This window comes from Mus pahari, chromosome 7 (assembly GCF_900095145.1).
Source record: "Mus pahari chromosome 7, PAHARI_EIJ_v1.1, whole genome shotgun sequence".
Lineage (NCBI taxonomy): Eukaryota > Metazoa > Chordata > Mammalia > Rodentia > Muridae > Mus > Mus pahari.
This window is the reverse complement of record NC_034596.1, coordinates 76238326-76250610: the sequence shown is the minus strand read 5'-3', so window position 1 is coordinate 76250610 and position 12285 is coordinate 76238326. Positions and strand designations below refer to the sequence as shown.

General features: G+C 47.6%; 1 protein-coding gene across 3 annotated transcripts in view; it reads right to left on the bottom strand.

The window, feature by feature from the left end:
• The window catches only part of Smoc1 (SPARC related modular calcium binding 1), a 159995-nt gene extending 147961 nt beyond the window's left edge, over nt 1–12034 (bottom strand). For 2 of the 3 annotated variants that reach the window (XM_021201601.2, XM_021201600.2), the window contains exon 1: nt 11683–12034. In XM_021201601.2, coding sequence (XP_021057260.1) covers nt 11683–11778 — 96 coding nt within the window. In that variant the 5' untranslated portion in view covers nt 11779–12034. The remainder of the gene's footprint in view (nt 1–11682) is intronic. The other variant, XM_029540956.1, reaches the window with a different exon arrangement.
• Nucleotides 12035–12285: the final 251 nt, after the last annotated feature.

The following is a 12285-nucleotide window of genomic DNA, read 5'->3' as shown; positions in this document are numbered from 1 at the left end:
CCTGGAACTCACTTTATAGACCAGGCTGGCCTCGAACTCAGAAATCCACCTGCCTCTGCCTCCCGAGTGCTGGGATTAAAGGCGTGCGCCACCATGCCTGGCTGACATCTTGAATTCTTACTTGCTAACTTTGAAGTTCCTAAACTAATTGAAAAACTGACTCCTTCATAATCATCCAGAGAGAGCAAGCCAACAGAAGAGCCGGTGCCTGGAGCAATCAAGGAAAGACAGCAACTCTGTAAGGCACCTGCCCAGAGCTCTGGGGAGGAGCCATGGTCTCGGGGTCTCAGGCAGACAAGAGGGAGGGGCCAGCAGATGTAGTATGGAAGAATTTTATATTTAGATGTGTGTCCCTTCTGAGAAGAAGAGAGGCATGCTCCCCACCACTTAGCAACCCTTCCAGTTGTTCATCTGTGGAGTTGGGGAGATGGCTCATTTGTTGTGTATGTGTGAGGACCTGAGTTTGGATTCCTAGGACCCATGTAAAAGGCAGCCAACGTATAGTTGCTGAATCCGGAATCCCAGTGCGCCTACAACAGGATGGGATGTACACAGTGGTGATCAATAAGAGAACCTGGCTCAAGGAGAGAAGGAAAAACCAGCACCCAAGGCTGTCTTCTGACTTCCACATGTGTACACACCTGCACAAACACACAAATGCACTCTGTACATACACACATGCACGCACGCACACGCATATGCACAGACAAAAAATATTTCTAAGCTTTTTTTTTTAAAGATCAAAACAAACATTCTTGTGATTGCTCTAGTGCACTGCAATCTTTTGTGAACTTTCTTATGTATTATTGAACATCTGCAAAAGGGAACTTTGAGACCCACGTGCTTTTCACCCAGTTACAAACAAACAAAAAACGCTGCCAACTCCTTGCAAGTCTATGTCCCACCAATGTACCCCTCTCCTGCCTTGCCCTCTCACCCTAGGGAGCCATTAAAATACCCTTTACATTATAATTATCCTTAATTTTCTCATATATTTTCACATCTATGTATACCCCTGTACAATGTGTGGCTTTTCACATGCCTTTAACCTTAACAACCTTCATGTAACTAGTAGCCTGGACTATGTATTCTTCTTCAACGTACCTTTGTACGCTCTCTTTTTTAATAATGGAATTAATTAATTTAACCATTAAATAGTCATGTTTGGTGCTATGTAATAGTCCAATATTTGGATATACCATAAATTATTTTCCTAATCTTTTGTTGACAGTCATTTAGTTACTTTCCAATGTTAGGCCATCACCAAGTGCTTTTATGAACATCCTTGAACATGTCTCTTCATACAATTTAAGGACATTTTTCTAGGGCATGTAACAGGAAAAAACTGCAAGGTCGAGAAGTGTGTACAACTTCAACTGTAATTCTACAAAGTGATTGTACTAATTTATATTCCCACCAGTGGCAATAAATAATTTTTATAGTTGTGTCCTGCTGAGGTTAATTGAAAATGCTCCTTTAAAGCAGAGTGAGCTCAAAGCCTACTCAAAAAGCAAGCAGGAGGCCTGGTGCTAACAGTTCCTCCCCTTAGAAGGCAGGCCTGACTGACATGGCCAACCATGATGGAGACTGAATCTGTGGGTTAACCATGAATCAGCCTCTCCTGGGACTTGCCACAAGGCACATGAGTGACACGGAAGCTGCTGCTGCATTGGGGAGGGAAGCAGGAGGGAGGTAGCAGCACTGTGCTGGGAAGAGAGACCACAGGTTTGGACTCTCCTGAGGACAGCCTTCTGAGACAACAAACACAGACTGCAGCATTTAGAGGAGGCTCCAGAGAAGTGGCCTGGGGTCACACGCCCATGCCTATTTTAATTTGTATTATTTTACTGTAGGATTGAAAGATGTTAATTTACATAAAACTGTTTTAATGGTTGCTAAAAATGCATGGCATATATTGAACATCCCCATGATAACACCACTTCCAGCAAAACAGAGCCCACCAACTTCTCTTACAAGAACCGACTTTCTTCTTTTTGCTCAAAGAGAGTCGTATATTCTGGTTTGCATTTTACTTTTTTTTTTTATTGTCCAATATATCTTTATAAAAAAAAAAAGAAACCATCCACATTTATTGAAAATTCCATTATTTAATAAACATTCACTAAGCACCTGCTCTTGGGCAAGGTGGAGTCCATAAAAAAAAAAAAAAAAAAAAAAAAAAAAAAAAAGGAATTGCAGAGGCCTGGTTCTCTCAGTTTATGTCTTTCCACAGGGTCCCTGTCTCAGAAAAAAAAAAAAAAAGAAACCCTGTCTCGAAAAAACAAAAAAAAAAAAAAAAAAAAAAGCAACTTTACCATGAGGGACTCCTACTTGAAAAGACTGCAGACACAGGCCACAATAACAACCTCATTTACTGTGTGCTTTCCACGGGCCAGGAGCCATAGTAGACCCTTAATGAGTGTAGCAGGCAGAACAAGCCTGACTTAGGGTTTCTATTCCTGCACAAAACATCATGACCAAGAAGCAAGTTGGGGAGGAAAGGATTTATTCAGCTTACACTTCCATGTTGCTGTTCATCACCAAAGGAAGGACAGGAACTCACACAGGGCAGGAACTTGGAGGTAGGAGCTGATGCAGAGGCTATGGAGGGGTGCTGCTTACTGGATTGCTTTCCCTGGCTTGCTCAGCTTGCTTTCTTATAGAACCCAAGACTGCTGGCCCAGGGATGGCACCACCCACCATGGGCTGGGCCCTCCCCCTTTGATCATTAATTGAGAAAACGCCTTACAGTTGGATCTCGTGGAGGCATTGCCTCAAGAAAGGCTCCTTCCTCTGTGATAACTCCAGCTTGTGTCAAGTTGACACACAAAACCAGCCAGTACCAAGCCCCATCCAAGATGCCCATATCCTAATGCTGATATAGCCTTGTTACGTGGCAAAAAATTAAGGTTGCTAATTGGGTGGCCCTGAAATTAGACTGCATCATACCAGGGGACCTGATACTATCACAAGGTCCTTCCTTAAACAGCAGGAGGCAGCAGATCAGCAAGATGGCCCAGTAAGAAGCACATGACCATCACTGGTGACCTTGAAGATGGAAGGAACCATGAACCAAAGACTGTGAGTGGCTTCCAGAAGCTGAAAATGGATTCTTGAACCAAGCATAGTTGAACATGCCTGCAATTCCAGCACTTGGGGCAAAGGTGTATAGAGCTCATTGCTAGCCTTAGCTACAAAGGGCATTCATGAAAAGCTTGGGCTACAAGAGACACCGCCTCAAAAACAAACAGCACCTCCAGGGCTCATGGAACACTGAGGAAAGGAGGGCATGAAGAATGTGGGAGTCAGAGGATGCGGTCCAGGGTGGTAGATCTGGGAGTCACACCACTGCTGCACCCTCTGAATCTCAGCAGTAGCTATGACCCACACAAGACTGGGCCCAGAAACTTTCTACCATGGAATGGGAGAAGGATGGCAAAGGCCTACACTTCCCTGAGGATAGTGTAGCTCTCAACGGCTACTGAAAGAGGATGAGACATTTGCATCCGGTGTAGCCACTGGAAAAGTGCCCAGGCTCCTGTAAATTGCCATCATCTATACTCCAGTAAACAACTCCTGTAAGCCAGTAACTGAATTAAACTCAATGGGTGGAGAGAAAAGAGAAGGGAAGGGGAAGGCGTGGCTATGGAAGGTGGGGGAAAGGAATGAGGTCAGCAGGAGTGGGAGCAGGGCAAGAGAAGGGTATGTGGTGTAAATATGACCTCCATACATTATATACATGTACGCAAATGTATATAAATGAAATTCACTATGTGTGATTATTATATGTTAATCAAAAGCCATTTGGTCCCCCGGGTGTGTTAACAACATTTCAAGTGTGTAGTAGCTACTGTAGATGTGCTTAATATCAGACCCCTGCAGAAAGTTCTACTGGGCAGCACCTGTCCCTGCTTGTGAGCAGTGGGTGGTTCTGTCTTTTCAGAATGCTCAGCACCTCATTCACTCACTTCCTACCTTTATTGCCCCCACCCCCTGCCCTAGGGATTCAAGAAAGCTCCAGCAACTCTTTTGAACCCTTGGCTCTGTCCTGGAGAGATGCTTATCCAGTCTAAAAATACCCATTCTCCCAGGGTTAGGCAGCGCTGTTCAATTCCCGAGCAAGCCAGAATCTGAATTCGATCTGCGGAGCCCACATTGTAAAATAAAGCTTTTGCGGTGATGGACCCCAGCAACCTGGAAGCAGAGACTGGAGGATCCCTGGCCAACCGGCCACATCCACTCGGCAAGTTCCAGAAGAGTGAGGGACCCTGTCTCAAACACAAAGACAAACCCAAGGCTATCTTCTGGCCCCTACTTTCACATGCGCGCAAGCGCGGGCGCGCACACACACACACACACACACACACACACACACACACACCCCTATGTTTCTCACTGGCAGTACCTTAGGAAAGATCAACACTGTAGAATTTTATATGGTTGTTTAGCTTGATTTGTTTTTCCTTTTCTCTTTCCTTTTCTCTTCTCTTCTTTTCTTTTCTTTTCTTTTCTACTCTTTTCTATTCTTTTCTCCTCCTACTCCACCCCCAAACAGGGTTTCTGTGTAGCCCTGGCTGTCCTGGCACTCACTCTGTAGACCAGGCTGGCCTCNAACTTAGCGATCTGCCTGCCTCTGCTGTTTGAATGTTGGAGTTTAAAGGCATGTGCTTCTATCACCACCACCACCACCATCACCACCATCACCACCATCACCACCATCACCACCATCACCACCACCATCACCACCACCACCACCACTCCCTGCCTTCCATCACATGTAGACTGGTTATTTATAGGAAGGCAAGGTTGCTCAGAGGCATGAGGTATCTGTCGGGTTCTGAGTCACCTGATGTATAGCCTGATTAACTGGGGAAATCTCCACTGAGACCAGAGCTGCCTTCCCTGCAGAGTGGAGGCTGCCCCACACTGGCCCTGTGAAAGGAAAGCAGAAAACAACCAACGAAATATTAAAAATTCCACACAGCTCCAGACCTTTAATAAGCTAAGGCAGTGGCCACAGGGAAGATTATTTTGTGATCTAGCAATTGAGTTTGGAATGATGTCAGAGCAAAGGAAAAGCCAATTCGTTGCTAGAATGACCTGTGGGTCTTCACAGGAATGGCTGGAAGCGCTCCTGGAGACCCAATTCTCTCATCCCCCGGGTGAGTCACAGCTGTGCAGAGCACGTACCGTGCACAATGCTAACCCTGTTTGGCAGGCTTCACGGCAGCTCTGATCGATTTCTCCTCAGCAACTCAACCCTTGTCCTCTTCCAAACAGCTCAGTGACAAACACAGAAGGAGGGGCTCTTCCACACTGACTAGCCTCACCACTGGCAGCCATGCCAGAACTTGGCCGCCTGAACAATAAATCTCTATGTGGTCTGGAGAGAAAGGCCACCCTGTACCTGCTGTGCGCAGGGCTCTACACCCACCCGAGCCCCTGGAACGTGGAGAGAAGGGAGGATGTGGGATCCAAGGCCCCAGTCAAAAGAGAAACAGTTCTCCAGCCTCCATCGCACAGAGGCTGCTCAGGAGCCGCACCAGCTAGGAGACAGCTACACTCAGCTGAACTAAGAGCATATATGCTTGTGGTTAGGAACTCTCCTAACTTACAGACCAAATGAAGCAGCGTGACATCTTCTATAAGTTTATACCTTACTAAAAAAAATAAAATTAAGCTTTAAAGATATTCTTTTACCTACACAAAGTTATCCTTGGCTAGGCCAACTGCTACCCACATTTGTGCCTGGACCTAAGAACTGAATCAATGATAATACTCCTTTCCTAGTGGGATACATTAGATAAGGTCACATCTGGAAGAAGAGAGAGAAACAGAAGGAAGGAAGGAACCCCTGGCCCTGGGAACTCATATTTGGCCTCAGGTGCAAAGAACTGAATTAATCATAGTTCTTAGTTTATGTCGTACTTTGATTTGTGCTGGGTTTATTTTACTTTTTACTTAATCAGCTATTAGAACTTTAATAATGGACAAAAAGATTGGAGCCGCCCCCTCTTATTCTCGCTAAATGTACTGAAGCTGACCATATGGTTCCCCCACCAATCTAACCATTCCAAACCAGCATCCTTGTTACTTTGATTTTCTGGTTTAGCTAGTTTTATTATTTAGATACAGATAAAAGATGTCACCCTGCCTCCTTTGGTATGTTTCTTTTCTTGAATATGGCTTTGCTGAGAGTCATCAACTTTCACCTTTGTTTGTATGGACATGTCCAATGTATATGAGTGTATGTGGGTGACATGTGTGAATGTGTGCATGTGTGTGTTATAGTAGACAATTAATCCTGCTCCAATCACCCTACCAGTGATGTGAATTCCTTGCTGCCCACCTAATGCTCTGAGTTCTCAAATGACATACACAGACACACACACACACAGCCTTATATTTAATATGCCCTAAGTAGCTCCATGGGCAGGTTACTCCAAACCTTCACGCAGCTAGCATACTCTCCCCTCCGATATTCCTGAATTATTACTTACTAAAAGCTATATTCCATCCTGGCCACCCCGGACCCAGGATTGTAGCCCTCCTGGGCCATGATCCCTGACTCTTACAAGGTGACGATCTCTCTGTCCTACACTTCTCAGGCCTGGTCTTCCTACCTTCCCACCATGGCGGTTCTCTATCCTCCTTCCTCTCTCAGTCCCCTTACCTATGACTACTCAAGTCCAGCCTCTGTCTCCTGCCCAGTCATTGGCCACCAGCAACCTTATTTATCAATCAGAACCAACCAGGGGCAGGGACCCTCCAGTGTCTTACATGCAGATTCTCACATGTGGATTCTCACGAAATGTGGGGACTCAATTAACATAATACAAGTATTAGACCAAATCCACAACATGTGTGTCCACGAGTGTGAGTACAGAGGCTCATGTTGAGGTCAGAGGTCAGCTTCAATTGTCAATCCTCATCTTCCACCTCCTTTTGGGGGAGACAGAGTCTCTTTGTTGTTTCGCCACTACAAACGCCTCCATGGCTGGCTCAAGAGCGTCTAGGGATTCTCCCATGACTATCTCTTCATAGAAATACTGGAATTACAGATATACAGTGCCAAACCTGACTTAAGGTGGGTTCCGGGGATTTGAACTCAAGTCCTCATATTTGCATAGCAAGCACTTTACCTACTGAGCCATCTCCCAACATCTCACATGAGGCTATTGCACCTATGTTTGGCCCAATTTCACAGTGTGGATCCCTCCCAGTTTGTCTGTCTGTCCTCCCACTAATGGGCAGCTGGGCTCCTTCCAAGCTTGTGGGGAAAACATCACAGTGGCACACAGTTGCATCCTTGCCGGCCTGAGCTTCTCCGAGGCACATGTGCCTAGGGATAGAATTGCTAGACTGCACCAAATGTAACTCCTCAACTTCAGAGACAAGATGATAGCAAATTGGCCGTGGTGCCTAGCACCTCTTGGGGGGGGGTCCTTCCTCCAACCCCCTTCATTTGGTTTCTTTAAGTGTCACATACCAGCTCTACCAAAATGTTTAAATCGAGTTCTCATCTTAACCCTTGAGCAGCATCTCAGGTGAACTTTCCTTCATGAAAAGAAGGGTTGGACAACAGGAAGACCATCTAACTAGAGCAAAGACCCTAGTGCTGGCACTGAGGTAGGACAGTCTGATGGGAAGAAACAGTCCACAAGCTGTTTTCCTTTTGACAAACAGGAGTTAGAAAGGGAGGTTTCAGGTAGAGGCAAAGCCAATACCCCGTCTAAGATGTTCACTCAGCCTCTTCCGCCCTCACTCAGCCCAGCTTGTGAAAACCAGTCACTTCAAATGACAATTGGATGAGGGGGTCCAGACCAGACATTACCGTACCGCCAAATGCATATCTATACCTGCCAGCCAAATGTTTTACAGTCTGACCAGCACATGGATTGTGTCACATTCCTCATCTGCTTCAAGGAGCTTGCAAGTTTCCTCATTTCTAAGACTAACAACTGAGAGTGATGTTGGAGCTGGAGTTGAAGTAAGGAGAAAGAGAACAAAGAGAGATTGCCAGGCACCGTGGCAATCTCAGTGCTCTGGAGGCAGAGCTAGGCAGATCTCTGTGAGTTCAAAGCCAGCCTGTTCTACATTGCAAATTCCAGGCCATCCAGGATTACATAGTGAGACCTTGATAAAGGGCAGGGGACAACGAATACACTTAATTGCGAACTCAGTTTCTGACTCACATTCTTGGCTTTCACATATTCTATTCCTCACATTGATTTCGTTTGGCTTGGTTTGTTTTTCAAGACAGGATTCTCTGTGTGGCCCTGGCTGTCCCAGAACTCACTCTGTAGACCAGGCTGACCTTGAACTCAGAGAGATCCACCTACCTGCCTCTGGAGTACTGGGATCAAAGGTGTGCACCACCACTGTGCAGCCTCTCTCACATTTCTTAAATGTTTCCAGCTTCTGGTCTTACACAAACACCAAACATTCGTTATCTGCACTCTTTCTAGCTTTCATTCCACAAACACTGACAGAGTAAATCTCTACCAGGTGCATGGACCCATACTGAGCTCTGGGGATACATGGATGGACAAGATGGGTTCAGACTCAGCCTTCATCCCATCCCTACCCTGAAGGACAGATAGAAGATTAAACAAAGACTGTTCACTTGGCCCGCGCATCACTCAGACTTCATCTGCCTCTCCCTCTCCCCCTTTCTCCCCTGAAACATTTTTCAGTAAGTTTTTCAGGATGAAAGAAATGGCCGCCTGCTACATAATTTGAAGAACGCTGACCAGCTTCCCAGACAGCTGAGTGGCTGCTTAGACCTCGGAGCATCAGGGGCTTCCTACAGCGCAACCTCCAGTCTGACACTTGATAGCTGGTGGTTTCCAGAGTCAAACAAATGTCAGAAATTTTATGAAGGGAGGCAGGAAGCAGAAAGGGGGCAAGGATTGGGGTCTAGGCCCCAAGGGAGCTCAATTAGTGAGTCAGATAGTTAAAGCGAAAGGGCATGTTCTCGGTTTCCTAGAAAGCCAGCTGGGAAAGATGGCAATCCTTAAGCTTCTGTCACTCAAAAGATTAAGAGAGGAGACCTCGGGTGCCCAAAGGGAATTCTGCAACAAGCCAGATGTTTCTGCTCTTCCTATGACTCTGCGGCTCTTGACCAGAGCCACATTTCTGGGGCCACCAAGAAGCCACAGAAGAAAGCTGGCATCTTTTGAGACAGGGTTGAAATCCAAGCATATCTCTTTATCAACATGGATATGAAAGATGCCTCTGCAACCTCTCCTGGTGCATTGGGGTTTAGAATTTTTCCATGGAGTCGTCTTTCTCTTTAACTGGAAGCACCCAATGTAACCCATGCAAACCACCCAGAGTCAGAGTCATATATATATATATATATATATATATATATATATATATATATATATATATAAATGTGGGATTCGAACAAGAAAGTCAGCCCCACGTTTCACTTCCCCACTTCCAAAATTGGCCTAAAAAAGCTGTCTTTCTTGTTCATAAGAGATTGTACAAAAGGCTAAGCCCAAATGTTCATAAATAAATGCAACCAGATAACCACATGCTTAAGAGAGCTGCTTTCTGGCGGGAAAGATGTCTCAGTAGTTACAAGCACTTGATGCTTTCTCACAGGACCCAAGTTCAGGTCTGTGAACCCATATGAGGCAGCTTGCAACCCCCAATTCCAGAGGATCTGATGCCTCTAGCCTCTGAAGGGACCCTACATTCACATCCCCATAGTCATCTGCAGATATACATATACACACATAACCGAACATAGCAAGTCGTTTTTAAAAGAGCAGTGTTTCCTTAGTGTATGTGTGTGTGTGTGTGTGTGTGAGAGAGAGAGAGAGAGAGAGAGAGAGAGAGACAGACAGACAGACAGACAGACAGACAGACAGACAGAGAGAGCGAGCTGGGACATAAGCAAGCCTATTTACAGGTGCTGCTTATTTTCCATCACTTTTTGTCAAATTAATAAACTGAAGAAGTTGTCAGAAAACTTAAGAGTTTGTTTCCCCTAAAGTCCGAGCTTTCTCCTAAAAGCTGCTTTCTCCAGTTCCAGGAGGTAAGGAAGGAAAGCCATATGGCTTGGGATGTTAGACACGCCCGGCAGCAAGCAATGCCCCCACCATTTGTCGGAGGGCCTCTCTCCTTTCGACCCTCCTGTGGGCGGGCATCCAAATTGCAGTCGGGGTGCTCTGGTCTGCATCTTTGTCTTGACTGTTCCTAATTATTGGAGGGAACACCGTGGCTCTCTCTTGCCTGACCTCAGAATTTTAAGAGCTTCGAGTCCTCATATCAAACCATCAGCTTCATTTAAAAGGCATCCTCATCTGCATCCATAAAACCTGCTCCTGGAGCCCCGACTTGCCCCAGCGTTGGGAATGCTGTCGAGGATTTATGACACACCCTGGATCTAATCTGCCGCCTTTAACCGCTGCTGTTGCACATCTGGGCCATAAAAGCACGGGCCGGCCCGACACGGGGACAAACACTTTTCTTTCCTAAGTGGCTGCAAATCTGATCTCCCAGTGATAGGTGGGCTCGGATGTGAGCAGCTCAGCATCTGGGTAGTCATTAAGTTAAGTCAGGTTTTGCAAAGCTTTTCCTCCATACACTGCAGCTATAAAGATGATTCCCGGGTAGCAAAGGCCAGGAATAAAGAAGCTGCTATGGGAACAGGTGGTAATGGGGCTAGCCATCCAGGAAATGGGGCCAGAGGATATCCAGGAAAGAAAGCACAATTTGGGGGAGAAGTCAACTTCGTTTGCTCAGAAGTCAAGTCCTTGCTATTTTCCCAGGGAGATTCTCGCAGGATGGGAGCAAGCAAGCTGCTACCCAGAGGTCCAGCTTGCCCAGAGATCACCTCCCTTATGTGTTGCCAAAGGAACCGCTAGGTGGTTTAACAAATACATTTTTAAGGCAGTGAAATTCTTTATTAGACCAATAGGAGGGGGCAGGGAGAACAATAATCTAGACCAGAAATGAGCACAGTGCTGCTGGTTCCCGTTTTTTTACAATGCCCTGGACAGCCCGTCCTGTGCACAGAATTGGCACATTTCGTGTGGTTCAGAAACTCCAATCAGATCAAGGTTCAACCGATCCAACCCAGGGGAGAAGCTCTTCCGAACTTCTCCACAGCTCCCCACCCCTGCCACTCCTCCAGGGCCAGGCCAGCAGGAGGGGGGCATTAAAATTATCTGCTGTGGGTTTTACGAGCAGCGATTGCTTTTTAAAACAACAACAACACAAGGTCCTTGTGTGGCTCGCGGGTAACCTAAAACTCTCTAGGCAGAGTGCCCCCCCCGCCCCTTCTACACACACACACACACACACACACACACACACACACACCCTCTGCCTGCCAAGAAAGCCAGCGCGAGGGACTGGTGCAGCGACAACATAGGGAAGCTCTGCTCCAGCCAAGGCCGAGATCCCACCGACCTAGGAGGCCTAGCAGAAAAGCCTCAGAAGGTCGGGAAAGCAAACCCACCGGTGACAGGTCGTGGGGAGTCAGTGCTACATGAAAAGGCAGGGAAGGAGGGGTGCAATGAAATTTTATTTCAGCAACTTCTCCAAGAGGCCTTCACAGGACTAGACAGTAGAGTCGAGGACAAGGTCTGACACCTCCCTTCCCCCTCCTGTAAATGAGCGGCTAAGCGCAGGTGGGCGCGCGCAGCTGGGAGACGCACTTACCCTGGGGCCGGTGGTGCGGTGGCCGCTGGCCGGGGACAGCTGCACCAACACGAGCAGCAAGTGGGGCGTGAGCAGACGGACGCGCGCGGGCAGCATGGTGCCAGCCGAGCCGGGCAGCCACGAGCGGGCAGCAGCCAGGGGGGCTCAGGCTAACTTCAAAGCACTTGGGGAAGTGGGGACCCTTGCGGCAGCTGGGAGTGGCCGAAGAGCCTGAGGCAGGGGCTGGAGGAGCCTGCGTCCGGGGGTCACGGTCATGAACGGCGGAGGCCGGGAGCTGGAGTGCGAGCGTGTGCTCTGCGCGTGGCGCCTGCTGCGCTCGGCCTGGCCGCGGCGACAGCAGGTTGGATGCCGGAGCCCGGGCCATGGGAATTCCCGTTATAAACCCCGGGGAGGGGAGGGGCGGGGCCCGGAGAGACTGACTGACGGGTCGAGAGGCCTGTAGCAGCCGACCCTCCGGCAGGTGGAAGCCAATGGGAGAGAGACGAGAGGGGCGGTTCGTGGTCAGCCTCCCCACCTAGGAGTTACACGAGCTTCCCGGCCAGAGTGGGCTCCAGCAGAGGCTGGGATAAAGAGTAACTTTTTCTTAGCAGGTCCTCGCTGGGA